This window comes from Bemisia tabaci, chromosome 5, assembly GCF_918797505.1.
Source record: "Bemisia tabaci chromosome 5, PGI_BMITA_v3".
Classification (NCBI taxonomy): domain Eukaryota; kingdom Metazoa; phylum Arthropoda; class Insecta; order Hemiptera; family Aleyrodidae; genus Bemisia; species Bemisia tabaci.
In genome coordinates, this window is record NC_092797.1 from 19936221 (window position 1) to 19953288 (window position 17068).

At 34.9% G+C, this 17068-nt stretch overlaps 1 protein-coding gene across 2 annotated transcripts in view; it reads left to right on the top strand.

The window, feature by feature from the left end:
• Positions 1–16431, top strand: part of kst (spectrin beta chain, non-erythrocytic 5 kst) — a 161528-nt gene extending 145097 nt beyond the window's left edge. Inside the window, exons 45-61 of one of the 2 annotated variants that reach the window (XM_019043341.2) lie at positions 597–860; positions 1427–1711; positions 2515–2771; positions 3049–3862; positions 4315–4494; positions 4790–4972; positions 5266–5456; positions 5938–6106; positions 6384–6686; positions 7331–7521; positions 8526–8711; positions 9576–9652; positions 10126–10350; positions 10873–11150; positions 11762–11981; positions 12554–12786; positions 13724–16431. In XM_019043341.2, coding sequence (XP_018898886.2) covers positions 597–860; positions 1427–1711; positions 2515–2771; positions 3049–3862; positions 4315–4494; positions 4790–4972; positions 5266–5456; positions 5938–6106; positions 6384–6686; positions 7331–7521; positions 8526–8711; positions 9576–9652; positions 10126–10350; positions 10873–11150; positions 11762–11981; positions 12554–12786; positions 13724–13951 — 4284 coding nt within the window. In that variant the 3' untranslated portion in view covers positions 13952–16431. The remainder of the gene's footprint in view (positions 1–596; positions 861–1426; positions 1712–2514; positions 2772–3048; positions 3863–4314; positions 4495–4789; positions 4973–5265; positions 5457–5937; positions 6107–6383; positions 6687–7330; positions 7522–8525; positions 8712–9575; positions 9653–10125; positions 10351–10872; positions 11151–11761; positions 11982–12553; positions 12787–13723) is intronic. The other variant, XM_072300393.1, reaches the window with a different exon arrangement.
• The last annotated feature ends 637 nt before the right edge of the window (positions 16432–17068 follow it).

Genomic DNA, 17068 nt, shown 5'->3' on the forward strand with positions numbered 1-17068 from the left:
TTCAATCAATTTTTTCCTTCCTTTATTGCATTCATCTCTTCAGACGACATGCTGGGGGGCCAAAAAAGGCGAATTTCAGGGAATGCAAAATAATCCGGTAGAAATTAGAGAATTTAAATGTGAACATGACGCAGAGGACATGAAAAAACTGTCCACTAATACTCTTTATTGCATTTAAAATGAACTGCTTTTTTGTCCCCTTAGCCTGATTCCCACCATTTTTTGTACCACTGCCAAACAAGGCAGGCGTGCAGCGCAAGTTTCTGTTTAAACTTGGGGAATTTTGAGATCAAAACACTTTTGCAATGTTGATGAGTCAAGGAATTTTGTATGGAACGGAATTCTCTCTGAAGGGTCAGTGAATTTAGGATTCACCTTTTGGTCATCTTGTTACATAAAAAAGACAAGCTCTCAATCCTAAGTGCAGGAGTATTTTTTATTTAAAGATGTACTGAAGTATGCTACACGTATAAAGCCATGACTGTTGCCATAGGATACAAACTAAAATTATATAAAAATATAATAAATTCCATTCTATTGATTTCATATACATAATGACCTTTACATTCTTAATTTAATATAATTGTACTTTGCAGGACTCTTTGTCTGGGGTGGAAGCTCTCCTTCGGAAACACGAGGCTTTTGAAAAGACAATAGCAGCTCAACTGAGCCGTCTTGAAGATTTAGAGAAATTTGCTGTTGAAATTATGGCTGATCATCACTACGACAGTGGAGGGATTCAGGCCAGGTTGCAGTCGGTTTGCGCTCGAAGAGATCGCTTGAAAGAAGCCGCTGCTGCGAGAAGAAGACGCCTCCAAGAATCAAGACAGCTTCAGCAATTTCTCAGAAATATGTATGAGGTAAGAAGTTTATGGATGATATTTTGCTCTTCTCTAAATTTCAAAAAAAAAGTTTTAAAAGCAATTTTAGGTTCAAATGCTTGTTTCTTTGAAGCAGTCTTTTGTCTTCAGAACGAATACCTACTCATTCAAATTCAGTTACAATGCAGTTGATTTTTTTTTTTTTTTGCTCTCTTCCAAGTATTTGCATTTTGGGTGTACTATCTATAAAATGCACTCCTCCAATTCAACCCTTTTATCGAATGACTAGCCGGATCAATCTGGCCGATCAGACTCTCATTATTTTGGACTTCTGCGAAATCTGAGAAAGTTACCAATCTTAGATTTATCTTGCTTATCAATTTTACCATAATTGCTGGTGACTTCCACTGTTTCTTACGGAAAAAAGAGGCACTCTGTTGATTAATTGACCAATTTAATGCTGAAGTTTGAACTTGAAAGATTAACCATCTCAAAGTATGAATGAATCATTTTTTCTTCCAAAATTGAATAACTAGACCTTTATCTTACCTATTATCAATTATCATATTATGTCTTTATTAATTTAACCTATTTTGACAACGTAGGTTGAAGGATGGCTATTGCAAAAGCAGCAAATTGCTTGTGATGAAAACTACAGAGACCCAACGAACCTGCAAAGCAAAATCCAAAAACACGCCGCCTTTGAATCAGAGCTGGCAGCCAATCGTGGTAGAGTGAACAATGTGACCACTGAAGGAGAGTCTCTGATAGCTGCTGGACACTTCGCAGGAATGGAAATCCAAGCCAGGCTGGACGAACTTGAGGCTGAATGGAGGCAACTTCAAGAGGCTAGTGCCCTGAAAAGAGAGCGGCTTAATGATGCGTACCAGGTAAAAAAATTTTATTCATATTTCATTATGGCTGTTATAATGAGCATCTCTGATACCATTTGCATTATTCACTTCTGTGTCCAGTTATGCAGAAAAAAAATTGACGCATGCCTTCTTAAGCAGGATGAAAACAAAATTAAACTTTCTAAAAATTTAATTTTACTGATTCCCGAAGAGTCCTTTGAGTCATCAACAGTCTTTACAGGGAAGCAACTCACCCAGAGTTTCAGGCAGTCTTTAAAACCTGGAAAGTCCGGGAATACATGGTGACAAGGGAAAGTCAGGAAAGTCAGTGATTAGTGCCTCAGCTCAGCATCTTCAGCTGGTGCCATCTGAGAGAGCAGGAACAATCTCCGAGTGCCTTTCACCATCATTTGAATCTCCAAAAGTGGAAATCTTGCCCAAATTCAGCAGAAGTCAGGATAATTAAATGGAAACAATCTAAGTGAAAGAGTTTAGATTGAAAGTCAGGGAATTCAGAAATTTTGGAACCGAGGAAAAGCAAAAAAAAAAAAATCGAGGAAAGTCATGGAACTGGAAAATGAAAAAATTATGGAAACCCCCGCGATTCAAGAATTTTTCCGTTATTTCTAGCAACCGCAGAATCGTCACTTTATGTCTTGCCTACCAAAATCATTAGGTAGGTTTTATGCTTTCTAGCAATAGTGCACCATATTGCTAAAATGTTGTGCCAATTGTTTGTTAACTTTATTGCAGCTAGTATGGAAATTAGCAAAAAACTGTAATTTTAATGCAAATAGTTTTGTAAAGTAATTTTAATATTATCAATTTTTCTTGTACAGGCTCTACTATTCAGCCGAACTTTGGAAGAACTTGAAAATTGGATTGATGAAGTAGAGAGCCAACTACAATCAGAAGATCATGGAAAAGACTTGTCCAGCGTTGCCCATCTGTTGAAACGGCACACAGTTTTGGAAACTGACATTCACAGTCATAGTGAACAATGTGAAACTTTGAAGGACACTGCTGCAATTTTCCAACGTTCGAATCATTTCATGAAGGATGAAATTCAAGAACGAGCGCTTAACGTTATAAAAAGGTATGTTTACAACTTAGTTTGGTTTCTAATTATTGCAAGTTGAAGAAGCACTCTGGGGCACATGTGAATTCTATCTCTATTTCACTCCATAAGCGCATTGAATTTGAACTCATCTAAAATCCCAATTAACTAGAAAATTTACTTTATTCCTTAGTCCTTTTTTTCTTCTTTCATTCTATATTTGGAAAGTTCTCCGAGTCTTTTTTCTTTTCTCGAACAAAAGATTTGTAATTCCTTAATGCATGGAAATCAACAGTGATGTGTTTCTCTGTTTTAGGTATCGCTCCTTGCAAGAACCGATGCAAATCCGTAGAGATAATCTAGAAGATGCTTTATTACTGTATCAGTTTTTGCGAGATGCTGATGATGAAATGCAATGGTTGGATGAAAAGGAGCCCCTAGCTGCATCATCCGACTTAGGAAATAGTTTGAACGCTGTACAGAGTCTGCAGAAGAAACATCAGGCCTTGGAAGCAGAGATAGTCTCCAGAGAGCCTGTGGTTTCAGCATTATCTAGTCGTGCCCAACAAATGATTCGAAGTGGTCATTTTGCGTCTTCTCGTATCAAAACAGCATCTAGCAACCTCCAAGAGAAATTGTCCCATCTCAGAGATATTGCAAGTGTCAGAAGGCTAAGGCTGCTTGATGCTCTCGAATCACAAATGTTCTATGCTGAAGCAAGTGAAGCAGAAGCATGGCTCCGTGAGAAACATCCTATCTTAACATCCAACGACTTTGGAAAGGATGAGGATTCGGTTCTGTCTCTTTTGAAAAAATTAGAGGGAGTCGAAAGAGAGCTTGGTGCTTTCCAGCATACGGTTGGCCGCTTAGCCAAATTAGAAAAAGGCCTCGTTGATCGTGGTCATTTTGATAGCAAAAATATTGAAAAGAAACAAGTTGAAATCGAAAATCAGCTGAAAGAGCTTCAAAAACTTGCTGAACATCGTGAAACTCGCTTGATTGAGAGCAAAAAGTTGTACAGATTCTTACGAGAAGCGGAAGAGGTTGCAGAATGGATGAATGACCAAACTGCTGTCGCTGCATCCGAAGACTATGGCCGGGATGTTGAACATGTAGAATTGCTTATTCAAGTAAGTTAGAATAATCCTCGTCTCTTCCTGTAATCATATTATGTTTATTTAATCAAGTTTCGAAGCACTGCAGAAATTTGCTTACTAATTTTCACTTACTGTTCCGGACCAGTTACCGCTTTAATACATTTTTATCATTTCTATTTATGAGCTGAGTCTTTTTCAGTACCTTTACTGACTGGTATAGTTTTTTTAATTGGATAAGCAGAAAATATGGACTTTAAGTAGCAATGAAATAGAATTGAATAACTGATTTGAAAGTTGTATAAGACAAAATGACTCCTCTTGGATGAAGCCTTAAAGATAACAACTTATGAAGAAATAAATTTAAATCTGGAAGAGTATGCTAGCTTTTCGTATAAAACAATTTCAATGCCTCTCTTGATCGTTAAAATATCAAGAGCAAGCATCTATCATTTCTTGTTTGCATCATTTTCTTATTTTATTTTCAGACTTTTGACAGTTTCCTCAGCAGCTTGAGCGGCAACGAATCACGAGTCTCCAGTTGCATAGTTCAAGGTCGTAACCTAATCGCTGAAGGAAGCCCTGAGTCTCAGCGTATTCAGACGAAATTAGATGAGACTCAACAGCTGTGGGATGATTTGAAGGAGTTGGCACATGCACGGCAAGAGGTATGTTCAATGCCTTAGAGACAACTTCCTCATAGCTTCTCTTATTTTTTGTTCAATAAATTTCATAAATTTTCTTAAATGAAAAACCACATCAAAATACAAGCCAATTGACTTGAACTGGCTTCACTTTTTTTTTACACATACTCGTGAATTCAATTCATTCAAACTGAGAATAATTGATTCTTGAATATTTTCTTATTTTTCATATCTATTAATTTTGCTCTGAATTTTTCCAAAAATTTTTTTAGTAGAATCCTTCTTTATCTCTAATTTGTGTCAATGATTCATTTTCCAGGCCCTTGCAGGTGCTAAGCAAGTCCACGTGTTCGATAGAACAGCTGACGAAACAATATCCTGGATTCTAGAAAAGGATGCTGCTCTCTCTGCAGAAGATTATGGTCATGATTTGGAAACCATCCAAGCTCTTGTCAGGAAACATGAAGGGTTCGAGGCGGACTTGGCAGCTGTCAAAGAACAAGTAAGATCCTTGCTCTCTCTCTCTCTTTTTAACTTTTTTGAACAAGAAAGTTCTGTTTTGCTGTCCATTAACTACACTGAATTTAAATGAACAAAATATAAGTAGAAGAAAGCTTTCCATGACAAATTTGTGAGACAATTCTCCCAAGAAAAAATAAAATGTTTTTAGAAATACTGAAGCAGCGCAGATGAGATCCATTCCTTCATGCGGAAGATGACGTTTTCAGTAAATTTTACTCCAGAATAAATTATCATCAATCCACTCTTACGAACTCTGTCCATATTTCCAAACAGGTCGAAGCAGTTGTAAGTGAGGCACGACGACTGGCAGAACTTTTCCCTGATGCGCAAGATCACATAGAAGTCAAGCACGAAGAAACTGTTGAGGCTTGGAGTTCTTTGTTGGAAAGAGCTGGACAGAGGAAGGACAAATTGCAGCAAGCAGAGCAACTTCAAGCATATTTTGATCAGTACAGAGATCTAATGTAAGTTTTTCTTTTCTTCTTATATTCCGAAAGAGAATAGGCTGCTGATTTCTGTCTTTAAATCCATCTGTTATCGTAAGCAGACCAAATCATTATTTTTGTTGAGCAGCTAAATTTCCACCCTGCCTTTAGTCTGGTCATAGACACGCTGGTTGTGTAAGACTGATCGAAATATTTCCTTCTGTGCTGTTGAACATTGATTAATAGTTTAAACCTAGACAATACCATCATACTTTTTGCATCTTTTGTCGTGAAGGCAATCAAAAGATAGAACTCGCATCGCAGTAATCACTTATGATGATTCTACAGCATTTAAATAGAGTACTGATGGATACATGAGGTATAGTAATCTGAGGGCATTGACTGAAGATTGAGCATAGTTCTACAAACAAATCAAGGGAATGATGAATGGTCTATGAGAATCTGTATTTATTGTGTCAAAAATGTCTAAATATAATTGATTTTGTCTCAATTGTTGCAGGGCATGGATAAATGAAATGATTGCCATAGTCACAGCTCCAGAATTAGCTCAGGATGTAGCTGGTGCAGAATTATTGCTCTCTAGACACGCAGAGCATAGAGTTGAGATAGGCAGCAGATCAGACGCTTTGCTTGCGTTTTATAAGACTGGAAATACACTGATTTCTCAGGTACACAATTTTCAGCTATATTTTTCAAACAAGGAATTCCTGTTAATTGAAAGACGGTATATTGCTTTCATTACGTATTGTTTGGTTACTATCATCGGCAGCGCTGGAACCACTCTATCAGTCCTATAGGTCTAAGATGGTCATCGATACGCCAAGTGACCTCCCCTTTTCTTTTCCATTCTTTGTTCCGCAACAGGTAACAATATTTTTCAGCTCATTGTTTTCTTCTCAATTTTCATAGTTTTAATCATCTAATATGTCTCTTTCCAACTTTCAGGGTCACTTTTTGGCTGGAGAAATTCAAGAGAAAATCAAAATTTTAGAACAAAGAAATGAACTATTACTGGACACATGGAATCAAAGAAGAATAATTTATGAACAAAACTTAGATACACAGCTTTTCAAAAGAGATGCGGACCAACTGGAAAGTTGGATTCTCTCGCGTGAAGCACTTCTCAATGATTTCAAGCTTGGAGATTCAATCGCGCAAGTAGAAGAATTAATCAGGAAACACGAAGATTTTGAGAAAACGATCCAAGCTCAGGAAGACAAATTTAGTGCACTAAAACGTATCACTTTGGTAAGTTTTAATCCTTTAATTAATTAATCAATTTTGATGTGAAAAATCAGACTGTTTTCTTTCGAATGCAAAAAATTCTGTTATCTCTAAGCATTGAGTTGCAATTACCTTTTAGTTCACTTTGCCCGCTCATTAAAGCTTTTGTAAGCAAATTTTTATTTTTACTCTTATCTTTATATTTTACCCATTATTACCTGTTTTTCAAGGGTAGATTTTTTGGAATTTTCCAAAACTTGTAAGAAGACAAAACCCGGAGAATGGTTTTTCTAAAACTGTAATTACTCTGTCGTTTGTTTGATGCTGTGTATGATAGCGCATTGTCAAGGGCTAAAACATTTCCAAACAACTTTGTGACTGATAGTGATCAGCTTTTGTAAGACGTCCTGAGGTTAATTGCTCCCTAAAACTTAGTAGTGATACTTCAGACTTTAGTAAAAAAATTAGGAATCTTTAAAATCACTAAAAAAAAAAAAAATTTTTTTGATGTATTATTTTGAGATACTAGACTATTAAATGTAATATATTTTAATATTTATGTGCATTTAGTAACAAATTATATGTGTGGATCATCGAGTATCGAGCATCTCCTACCAATTAACCAAATTAAAAGAATTGTTTAATTTTATCCATTTATTTGTTAACAGTTGGAAACAGCATTTGCAAAACAAAAAGAAGCAGAGATGGCTGCCAGGCTGGCTGAGAGGGATCGAGTTGAGAAAGAGAAACTGGAAGCTAGGAAACGGAAAGAAGTCCAACGTATCACAGATGAAAGACGCAAAGAAGATGGAAGGAGAAGAATTAATGAAAATGATGAGGACCATCACGATAAAAATAGGTAATTTAAAGTCCTTTGTATCACAATTGAAGGGTGCTTGTTTCCTGTCTTTGTGACAATATTTATTGCATGTATAGTATTGGTACCATTAATAGGCATGCTGTTTTTATTTTATTTTCTCTCTTATTTTTCAATTTGTGGAATGATATTTAAAACTGATGGCAACTGAAAATGTTCTCTCCGTGAGCCTTTATTAAACATGAAAAGAGATAAATGAAATGCATGGGTTTTATTCATTTCCCTCTCACACTGTTGTAATAACCAGAGGTACCTCTTTAAAATGTTCAATTTGAGCATTCATTGTAAAATTATGCTTCATAGGGATAGTACACTTAACGACCATAATTGGTTAATGGAGAAAAAACTGTAACTCAATTAAAAACAGTATGGCAGGTGGTCGCACATAAGGAAAAATGAATCTAAAATGATGAATGATCAAAAGAAAAATAAATAAATAAATATGCATGGAAGTAACATCCTCTTCTCTCTCTCTTTTTATGAAAGTTTTCTTTTTTAAACACAACTTATCCCTGAAAGCACTGTTATTGTAGAGACATATGTAACAAAATGTAAATTTGCATGTATTGATATGAATGGCAGATTTGAATTGTTGGGCTTTTTTTCTTTTTTTCCTATTTCCTTTCTCATTAAGAAAACGTTGGCCAAGCTGAGTGCAGGCATCAGTCAGGCAAGTAGGCTTTTCAGGAAAGGTGTGTTAACTTCAATTTTTAACGAAATTTCTTCATAGTTGAAGAAAATTAAGCCTGCATTTTTCTTCAGAGAGAATTGAGAAAATTGATTGATTGATAAAATTGAAGTTAACGCCTCTTGAATGAATAACCCCATCTTTGCCACAGATGATTGCCTTTTATGATAAACTGAGGAATGCTTAAGGTTTTACTGTTTACAAGTTATATCTAAAGATGCTGTAAACAAGAACTTGAATGTGTTTTGCTTGCGATTTTCTTTTTAATTTTGGAGGTGTATAATTTGCATGTACCTAGTCCTCAGCATGTGGGTGTAGCATCAGCTTTACTGACAACTAAGCCGGAAGAACCATTGCATGCATCAGATGCCTCTGAAGATACAGCGCATAACGCAGACGTTGTTGTTACGCCTTCAAATGATAACCATGAAAGTGAAGCAACCACTGAAGAAACGAATGACTCATCAGCAATGCCATCCTCTAGGTAATATTCAATGATTAGAAGCAGAGGACTGCAGTCGGACAACATTGAGTAATAGAATGCCTTGGGTCAAACAGAACAGTTATGCAGAGAATTTGCCAATGTATTTTATTTTCTCCCGTACATATTTATGGTGTCTGTTTAAAACTCACGCCAAAATGTGAAAGGCACTCTTTAATTGAATGTGGTTAATTTTTTCCCACCCAAATTAGAAATTGCCTCTCATCATACGTAAATTACGAAAAGTTTTGATAAAGTGATGGTGTATTATTCTTTAACTTCCATCCATGTAAAACTAGTTACAATTTTTGATAAAACCACATCCTGCATTGGTAATCCTGTTTTTATTTTTTTGAACATGTTATCTTTTGACGAAGACAGTAGGTACCCGAGAACACGACTGGATTCTCAGCTCTTAAGTAATTAACAACAGAATATCGAGCATGAAAGAGATCGTTCTCTCCTCTCATTCTTCATAAAGTTACTTTGAACATGTCTTTTGATCTCAAGAAATGTGTATTTTAGAGTATGACGTAATCCATTCATTTTTACATTACTTTTCAGCTTTCAGCACCTACTCAATGTAGCAAAATAGTTATTCAATAACCTTTCTCTTCAAGAACTATCAATGCAGGAAAAGATTTTATGCCTCTTGAAATCTCATTAATAGATTTTCAATTTATTGAACTGCAGGAATCTTTAGGCTTTCCAGTACTGTAATGGTTAGCTGACTGTGAGCCAGAATGGAGAGGCTTTTCCTGCGTAAAAGTGATAATGAAAAATAGAGCAATATCTTCTACAACACAAGTTAAACTTCTAATAGTATGCTAAAAAAATGTATCTCACAATTTTTCTTCTTTTTCATAGGCTCCAAGTTCCTGATGCTCCTGGTCTTCTTCAGAAAGCTGGCAGTATTTCTTCCTTATTCGGTGATCGACGAAAAGGTGAGTTTTATTCTCAAGTTTTCTCGGAATAGTGAATTTTCAACTTATACAATTTCAATGCTCCTTAGGCCGAAACTTCTAATTTAAAATTCTTTTTTGTACCATAAAAGTTTGAAATTTCCCAAGGATTCAAAAACCATTTGGAGCTTAATTCCTTTACGGTTGTTTATCGTTCTTTTTCATGAGTTCATGTTGCTTCTGTGACTGTTAAACAAGCCACAGACAGCATGATCCCTTGAAGTTCCTACCCCAAAACGCAATTTTTCTGTTATTATCCACCATGCATTTTTTACAATTAAAAAAATTCTAAGATTTTATCTCATATTATTTTGTTAATTGTTTGAAAAGATTTTTATTGTAGTCTAAAGTGTCATACTTGTTGGATGTATGTAGTTCTGTTCAACCGGATTGCAAATGATGATTATCCTTTAATATTTAAACCGCGACTCATACTCAAATTCTTCACATTTCAGATATCAAACGTGCTGAAAGTATGAAAGCAGATCTAACAAAAAAACCAAAAAGAACGCCCAGTTTTACAACTAGGCGTAGAACGCAGAGCTTTAGGAAACTGCAAAAGCTCGAGCACCTTGATCAACTACCACCTGTCGAGATTCAGGGTATCCTTGACAGGAAGCATGAGCTTCAAAGTGGTGGCAAGAAAGCTGCAGTCAGGTCATGGAAAACATTGTACACTGGTAAGTTTTGTTGAGACTTTCCTTTTGAGTATTTAGTCTCTGAGACTTCCAAGACAACCCAATCTAAATCATGAAAAAAAAAAAAAGGTTATTGGAATTACATAGCAATGGTTTTTGCTATCGATCCTTGTGATTCCCCTACCTACTATCTCAAGTGGAGTAAGTGCCGATTGAATTCATTGGCAAATTAAAAAGACAGGAAGCACTCAAATGACAGTGCAGTCAGTCATAGCTTCGATTATGAGAGCCGACCATTTCCTCCAGCAGTTTACGCTGTTATTTGTGTAATTCCTGCCTTTTGTTACACTACGGTTTTCTTCCGAAAGTAGTATGATAAGTTACCATTTGCTTACTAGCAAGTCAAACAAACATTAACTTCACCCTTTCACATTTTATTCTCTGGCTCTAGATTCTAAAATGTTACTATTTAACGTGTCTCCAATAATGAATTTTTGTTAACTCATTCATTGATGGTGGGCCGCGATTTTTACCAAGTTAAATCTGTTTTATTTTTTTTTGCAGTCCTATGCGGTCAGCTATTATGCTTCTTCAAGGATCAAGATGACTTTGTCGCAAGCAAAGCAGCTACTTCGCCCATCATCATCTTCAAAGCTCGCTGTGAAAAAGCGGAAGATTATACAAAGAGGAAACATGTGTTTCGGTTACACTGCACCGATGGCTCGGAATTCCTCTTCTTGGCTTCAAATGAGCAGGAAATGGAAGATTGGGTGAACAAAATAAGCTTTCATGCTCAACTTCCTCCGAGTTTGCAGCTGCTTAGTTACGATGACTCACAGAAAGTAAGAAAAATTATTCTTGTACACTACTAACGGCTGATGTTGTAAAATGCCAACACCGATTGCTACCGTCTATAAATCTCCTTTCACATTTATTATTTTTTTTTCTTCTTTTCCATAAGAAAACCAACCAAAAAGATTTCTTAAAAGCCTCTGCGTTACTTCATCCATTCACAAATCTTTACTTTTAATTTCCTTTTAAAGAATAATTTTGATTTCCATTTTAATAAGATAAAAAAATCGGAAATCTTTCAATGTTCCAATGGAGGTATGCATTTTGTTACTTAAGTCATTGATACTTTTCCGAAGAAATTATTTTCTCTGAATTTTTTATATAAAATCTATTATTTCTGCTAAGAAGTTGAGATTTGTAATCGTATCTCTCTAGAAAGAGTTATTTAGAGCAGAACGATTGGAGAAACCCTATTTTTCCCAACATCTTTATTGTTAAAACTAAATATTAAAGATTTTATGCATACTTGATCAGGCAAAACTGTGAATTCATAAATATCCAAGTAGCATTTCTTTAATAGTTTCTTTAATAAAACTACAACAATTGGCTTAAAAATTCCCTTTTCTGAAAGTAATATAAAATCATTCCTTCTCTTTTGCAGAATTCACCTAGTGTTGATAGACTTCCGACCTTGGTAGGAGGAGATGTGAGTTCAAGCTCAAGTCGTGGCTCGTCTCCTGAAATCCAACGAAGACGAAGTCTGAAACAAAGTAACTCAACAGGTCCTCCAATACCTCCGCGAACCGCACCCCCACCTGTTCCTGTCCGAACTCCATCGGTAGATTCGAACTCAGTACCTTTGAGGCACAGGCATTCAATAGGTAAGAAAATTCAATTGATACAGTGATTAGCATTTCAAGTTTTGGCACAGCAATAAAATAAGTATTAACAAATTTTGTAATTTATTTATCTATTTATTTTTGTGGCATAGTTACCAAACCAATCCATACCACATCCTTATCACTGTGGAAATTTTAATAAATCTTGGAGTTCTGCTCTTCGTAACGACTAGTCTCTCTACATATTTCTACTTCTATTTTTTTTTTTTTTCCATCTTCCATTCAAAAATTAGAACTTTCAAATAAGAAATTGATTGATTATGTACCTACCTATCTTAAATATTAAAAATTCAGTCAGTTCAAGGAAACAATCTCCATAGAGTATGATTTAACGGCCAAAAAACCGTTTCAAACAAAATAATATCGGTTTTCTTGTTAAAATAAGAATGAATGCATGAAGGAATAAAAGAAGCGTAATTTTTTGTGCCTCAAAATATTAAAAGATATAATTTATTCTATGAAGTGGCTCAAATGAGCTTTCACAGCTTGCCCCTCTCTTTCTCCTGTAATGAATGCGACATTAATGTATGTATTTATGTGATTCATTTCTCCAGATGCAGTTGATGGAAATCAAATGCGGCAATCCTACAGTAATCGCAACAATCATCATCAAAATGGAGGTGTTCAAGAGTACAGGAACTCGTATGATCTTTCCTCACCACCTCCACCTTTACCAGCTACAGCACCTCCAACAAGAGGCGCTCAAAGAGATCCATGGCCAAATGACATCAACTCATCTTATCGACACGGCACTATTTACGGAAATCTAGCACCTGCTGTACGACCGGTAAATATTTCCGTCTTATAATCTCTACATTAGGTTTATACCAGAAATCGTTTCCAAAAACTTTTCACCATCACATTTTTAAATGGCCGCTCAGGGTTGTATCACTTAAAACTTTTTTATCTTCCTCTTTCTTCTCTCTTTTTTTTCCATGTGTAAGGATAGGCGAAAGTCTACCGTCCCCCTGAAAGAGTAATTATTAAATTCGCACGGCCAATAAACGTAACTCTTTAAAACCCACCTCATAACTCCAGCCAATATCAGATGTAAACTTCCGTAACTTCGATTTTTTTTAGTAATTGATTATTACTTTATATCAATGAAATTTGCAAAATCGAAATCTTCAGCTTCACCTCTCTTATTTCTTAAACGAAATAACGAACAGATCTTATTATTGAAATGAAAGTTTGGGTTGTTTAAATTTTATTAGGTGGAACATGATTGTAAACAGTTTTTGTCACTCTTGCAATTTGTGACCATATGGTGTAGTAAAACTAGGAAATGAAAATTTGTCAGGATCTATTGTTAAAATAAAATAGCTGAGCTTTCCACGACAGATTTCATTAATTCCAGGCAAGAGCACTTTTGTTGAGAACATTTTTTCTACATATCAGCCGAATCTGCTACTTCAATTTTAAAACCAAGAAAAAACGTGTTTTTTAAAGTAAAGGTTACTTGTTGTCCCCCTTATCATGGTTTGAAGCATGGCATGGTTCTTACCATGATATTTTATATATTGTTGTAGTCACCGCTTTTAGATTGTCAAAAATGTGGTTATGGGAAAAAGGCGTGGATTTCACATCGATGCTCCTGTCATGCTAGGACTTTCATCTAGCTAAGTCGACAACAACCATTTTAACAATTTCTCAATGGTAGCTTTGCAAGAGGGTCACTGCGAGAGTAGCCATTAATGTTTTTCCTTATTTTTAAAATGTTCTAGCAACCCCTTGGAATACCAACCCAGCCTCAGGGAAGAGCCTCCACTCTACCGCCTTACATCAATGCACCACCAGCCAACATGTACCAGCAAGTCAACAATGATAATAACCAATACAGGCCCAGTGAAAGCTCTAGTGAAAGTGAACAACAAGGACCAATAGTGCGCAAAGATAAACGATCAAATGTATTAGCTTCCTTATTCAAGAAGAAACGAGCCACTCACCTCTAAATTGTCTCGTCTCAAACATTTTTTATGATGCCATTGAAACTGTTTTTCAAAGTGGTTCCTGCGAACTTGTTATTTTATATCATTAGCACTGATCACCGTTGATTTGTTTGTTATAGATACTAAGTAATGTTTATTATATTATCCCATGTTAAATTCAGTAGCGATGAACGCAAAGGAACTAACGTAGAGAGGCGAAGTATCTGTCATGGCAAGAAATAGTTCTGCATGTATGTCATCTCTTGCTTGAAGCGCAGATCGAGCAGAGTGTAATGACCTAATTTTTCATAAAGAGAGACTATCCTACTTCAAGTCCCCAATACTTGCCTCCATTTCTGTTGCTCTCCTCAAAGTAATGTTCAACACATCATTATTTGACCCATCAGTAATTGGAACTGTGCCACTGATGAGCTTTTTCTTTTCAGTTTTTGAGCAAAAGTCCCCACTCTCAATCTAATGTCTTCCTGACAATGTGCAAATTAATTCCGTTTATTCATAGTTTATGTCATGAGGTTCGATTGGGGGAAAAAGAATCTTCAACGAGGTGCCTTGAGCCCACTTTTTGCAAATGTATTTCTTCAGTGCTTAATTTGTTTAAGATTTACCCTTTATTTTGAATGATTACTTTTTTTCTTAATTTTATTGATGTCATTAACACCCAAAACGAACAATTTCTGCCAACGGAGGTAGTGCCTGTTTATTCTCCAAAAAAAATAGTGTTCATATTGGTGTCTTCGAATTGTTTTTGCCATCTATTTAAATGTCTTTTAGTCATGGACTGAGTCCCTGTATCCATTAAATTGGTCATCACAAAAGCATGTCATCTACCCTAAAAACTGAAAATATTTTGTTCTCCTATGCTTTAAAAGAATAAGTTCTCTCTCCAATACAATATGTATTCCCTGCCGGAAATTATTTGGATTGCCCTCTTTACATTTTAAATGGTAGCTTTAAGAAGTCTGGTGTAGTATTTACATAACTAAAAATGGATTTCATGATTACTTGCATCTTTGCATCTTTTGCATTGCTAATTAGATTACATGTTTTTCAAATGACTGCTAAAAATTATTCCTTTTTTGCAACAAACAAAAATAAAAAAAAATCCTTCTAAGTAGTTAGGAAAAAAGTTAATCTCAAGTTGCCATATTTTTATTTTTATTTTTTTCATATTTTCTTGACACCTTAAAAATGTTAATAACAAATCAAGTTTTGACTTTCACCCAATTAATTAAATTCATCACATATTAAAATACTGAAAAATTTTTGACCTAAGTGCTTAAATGTGCCTATCTACAGTTTATTTTTGCTTTTTTTATTGTTCTTTTTCTCTTTTTACTTGAAGAACTAATGAGAAAAGATATTAAGAAAATGTGCCTTCCATAGATATGATCAAAATATCTTTTTTCAGCCTCTTAATGTTTTAAGGTATGATCTAAGTGCCTTCATGGAAAGTTAAAGAAGTTGACTTATTAAAAGTTTACCCATCATGCAGAATATGCTTGTCTTAAAAGTTCATATGAATATATTTAGTAACTGCAAGTACTTGTTACCCTTTTTTCCCTTCTTCGTTTTTGTATATTTCCTAATGACCTATTTAGTGAGCTCTTTTTGCCTCCCAGTGAAAAGGACGAATGGATTTCGTGATGGGAGAAATTTTCTTTCAATTTCAAAGCACATGTGTGTAATTTGCTCACTGCTCTACTTCAAGAAGTACAGATGTACTACTTACTTATTTATTTTAATGTTGTTTCCATGTTATCTGTCGAGTTTTTATGAATTGTTCTCTTAGTTGTTAGTCGCCTTTTCCTCATTATTTTTCTTTCGGAAATTTACGTATTGTTGTTCTTCTGACATAAGGGTGTATCTCAATTTCTACAAGAGCCCTGTTCTTCATATAACTCCATGCTCTTCAGGGCTCATTAGGAAAAAGGGATACACCCTTACGTCAGAGGCAGAGGTATGAAGGAAAAAGTTATGTGTATAAATAAATTATTTAAAATTATGATGATTGTTGTAATATGTAAATTAGTATTTTGATGTGTTAATAAATTTTATTTTTAATTTTATGAATTGTTATTGTGTTGAGTCTTGCCAAAGGGTAAATAATCATGTACTTTAAATATGCTTAACTATTGAGTGGAATTGGTTGTTTGTACAAATCCGTATTTTTGTCTATTGATTTTTCTTTCTTTTTTTTAACTGGAACGTTCTGATCTATTAGATGAGCTTGTAGATAAAGATCACTGAGAGAATTATGTATTTATATAATTAGTTTTAAAAAAAGATAGATTTTGCTACATTTTATGTAAAATTCATGCAATGTCAGAATTGCTGCTCTCATAAAACTTTGCATGAAACACTTCTCATTCACCTTGTTTGAGTTCTTAAAATTTATGATTTTGTCAATTCTTAGTATTGTGAAGGTGAAGTGTAATTTATTCACTCTTGATAATTTAATAAACAAAATGAGTTATTGAAAATAATTGAGCATTGTTCATTAATCTACTCATTCGTTTTAAATAAATCAGGTAAACATAGTACATTTTATGGCTAAGGTTATCTGTTCCAGGCTTAGTGATAAATTTATACCTACATATAGAACCCCAATTATTTTAAAAGCATCACTATAAGAATATTGAGTTATTGATTATCAAAATGGATGAAATGATAGACGCTATTAGTGGCGCATCATTATAGGGATTCTCCATAATATCGAATTGGATCCAAACAATAACATTGGCATAACCTTTTTCAATGCTACCAATGCGAAAAAGTCAATCTATGTCTTTTTTCTGTGACGTGGCACTAATAGCGTCTATTCATTACGTACAAATCTGAAAAAAATTATCATATGCCACTGGAGAAAAATAAGGAATTATACCAATTGAGCAAGCACAGGGCTCCTGTAAAATTTACAAAAAAAAAAATACAGAAATTGATTGCTGAACTTCGCTTCTTCAATAATGTTGAGAGGCAAGGTAAAAAGGGAAAGGAAAAATATACAAACCGTTTTTTGTACAAAATTATTATTCGCTTTTTACAATTCAACACAATTTGTTCACTTTGATTGTATCTTCAAAGAAATCACAATCCACTCACTACCTAACTAAAAATGTACAG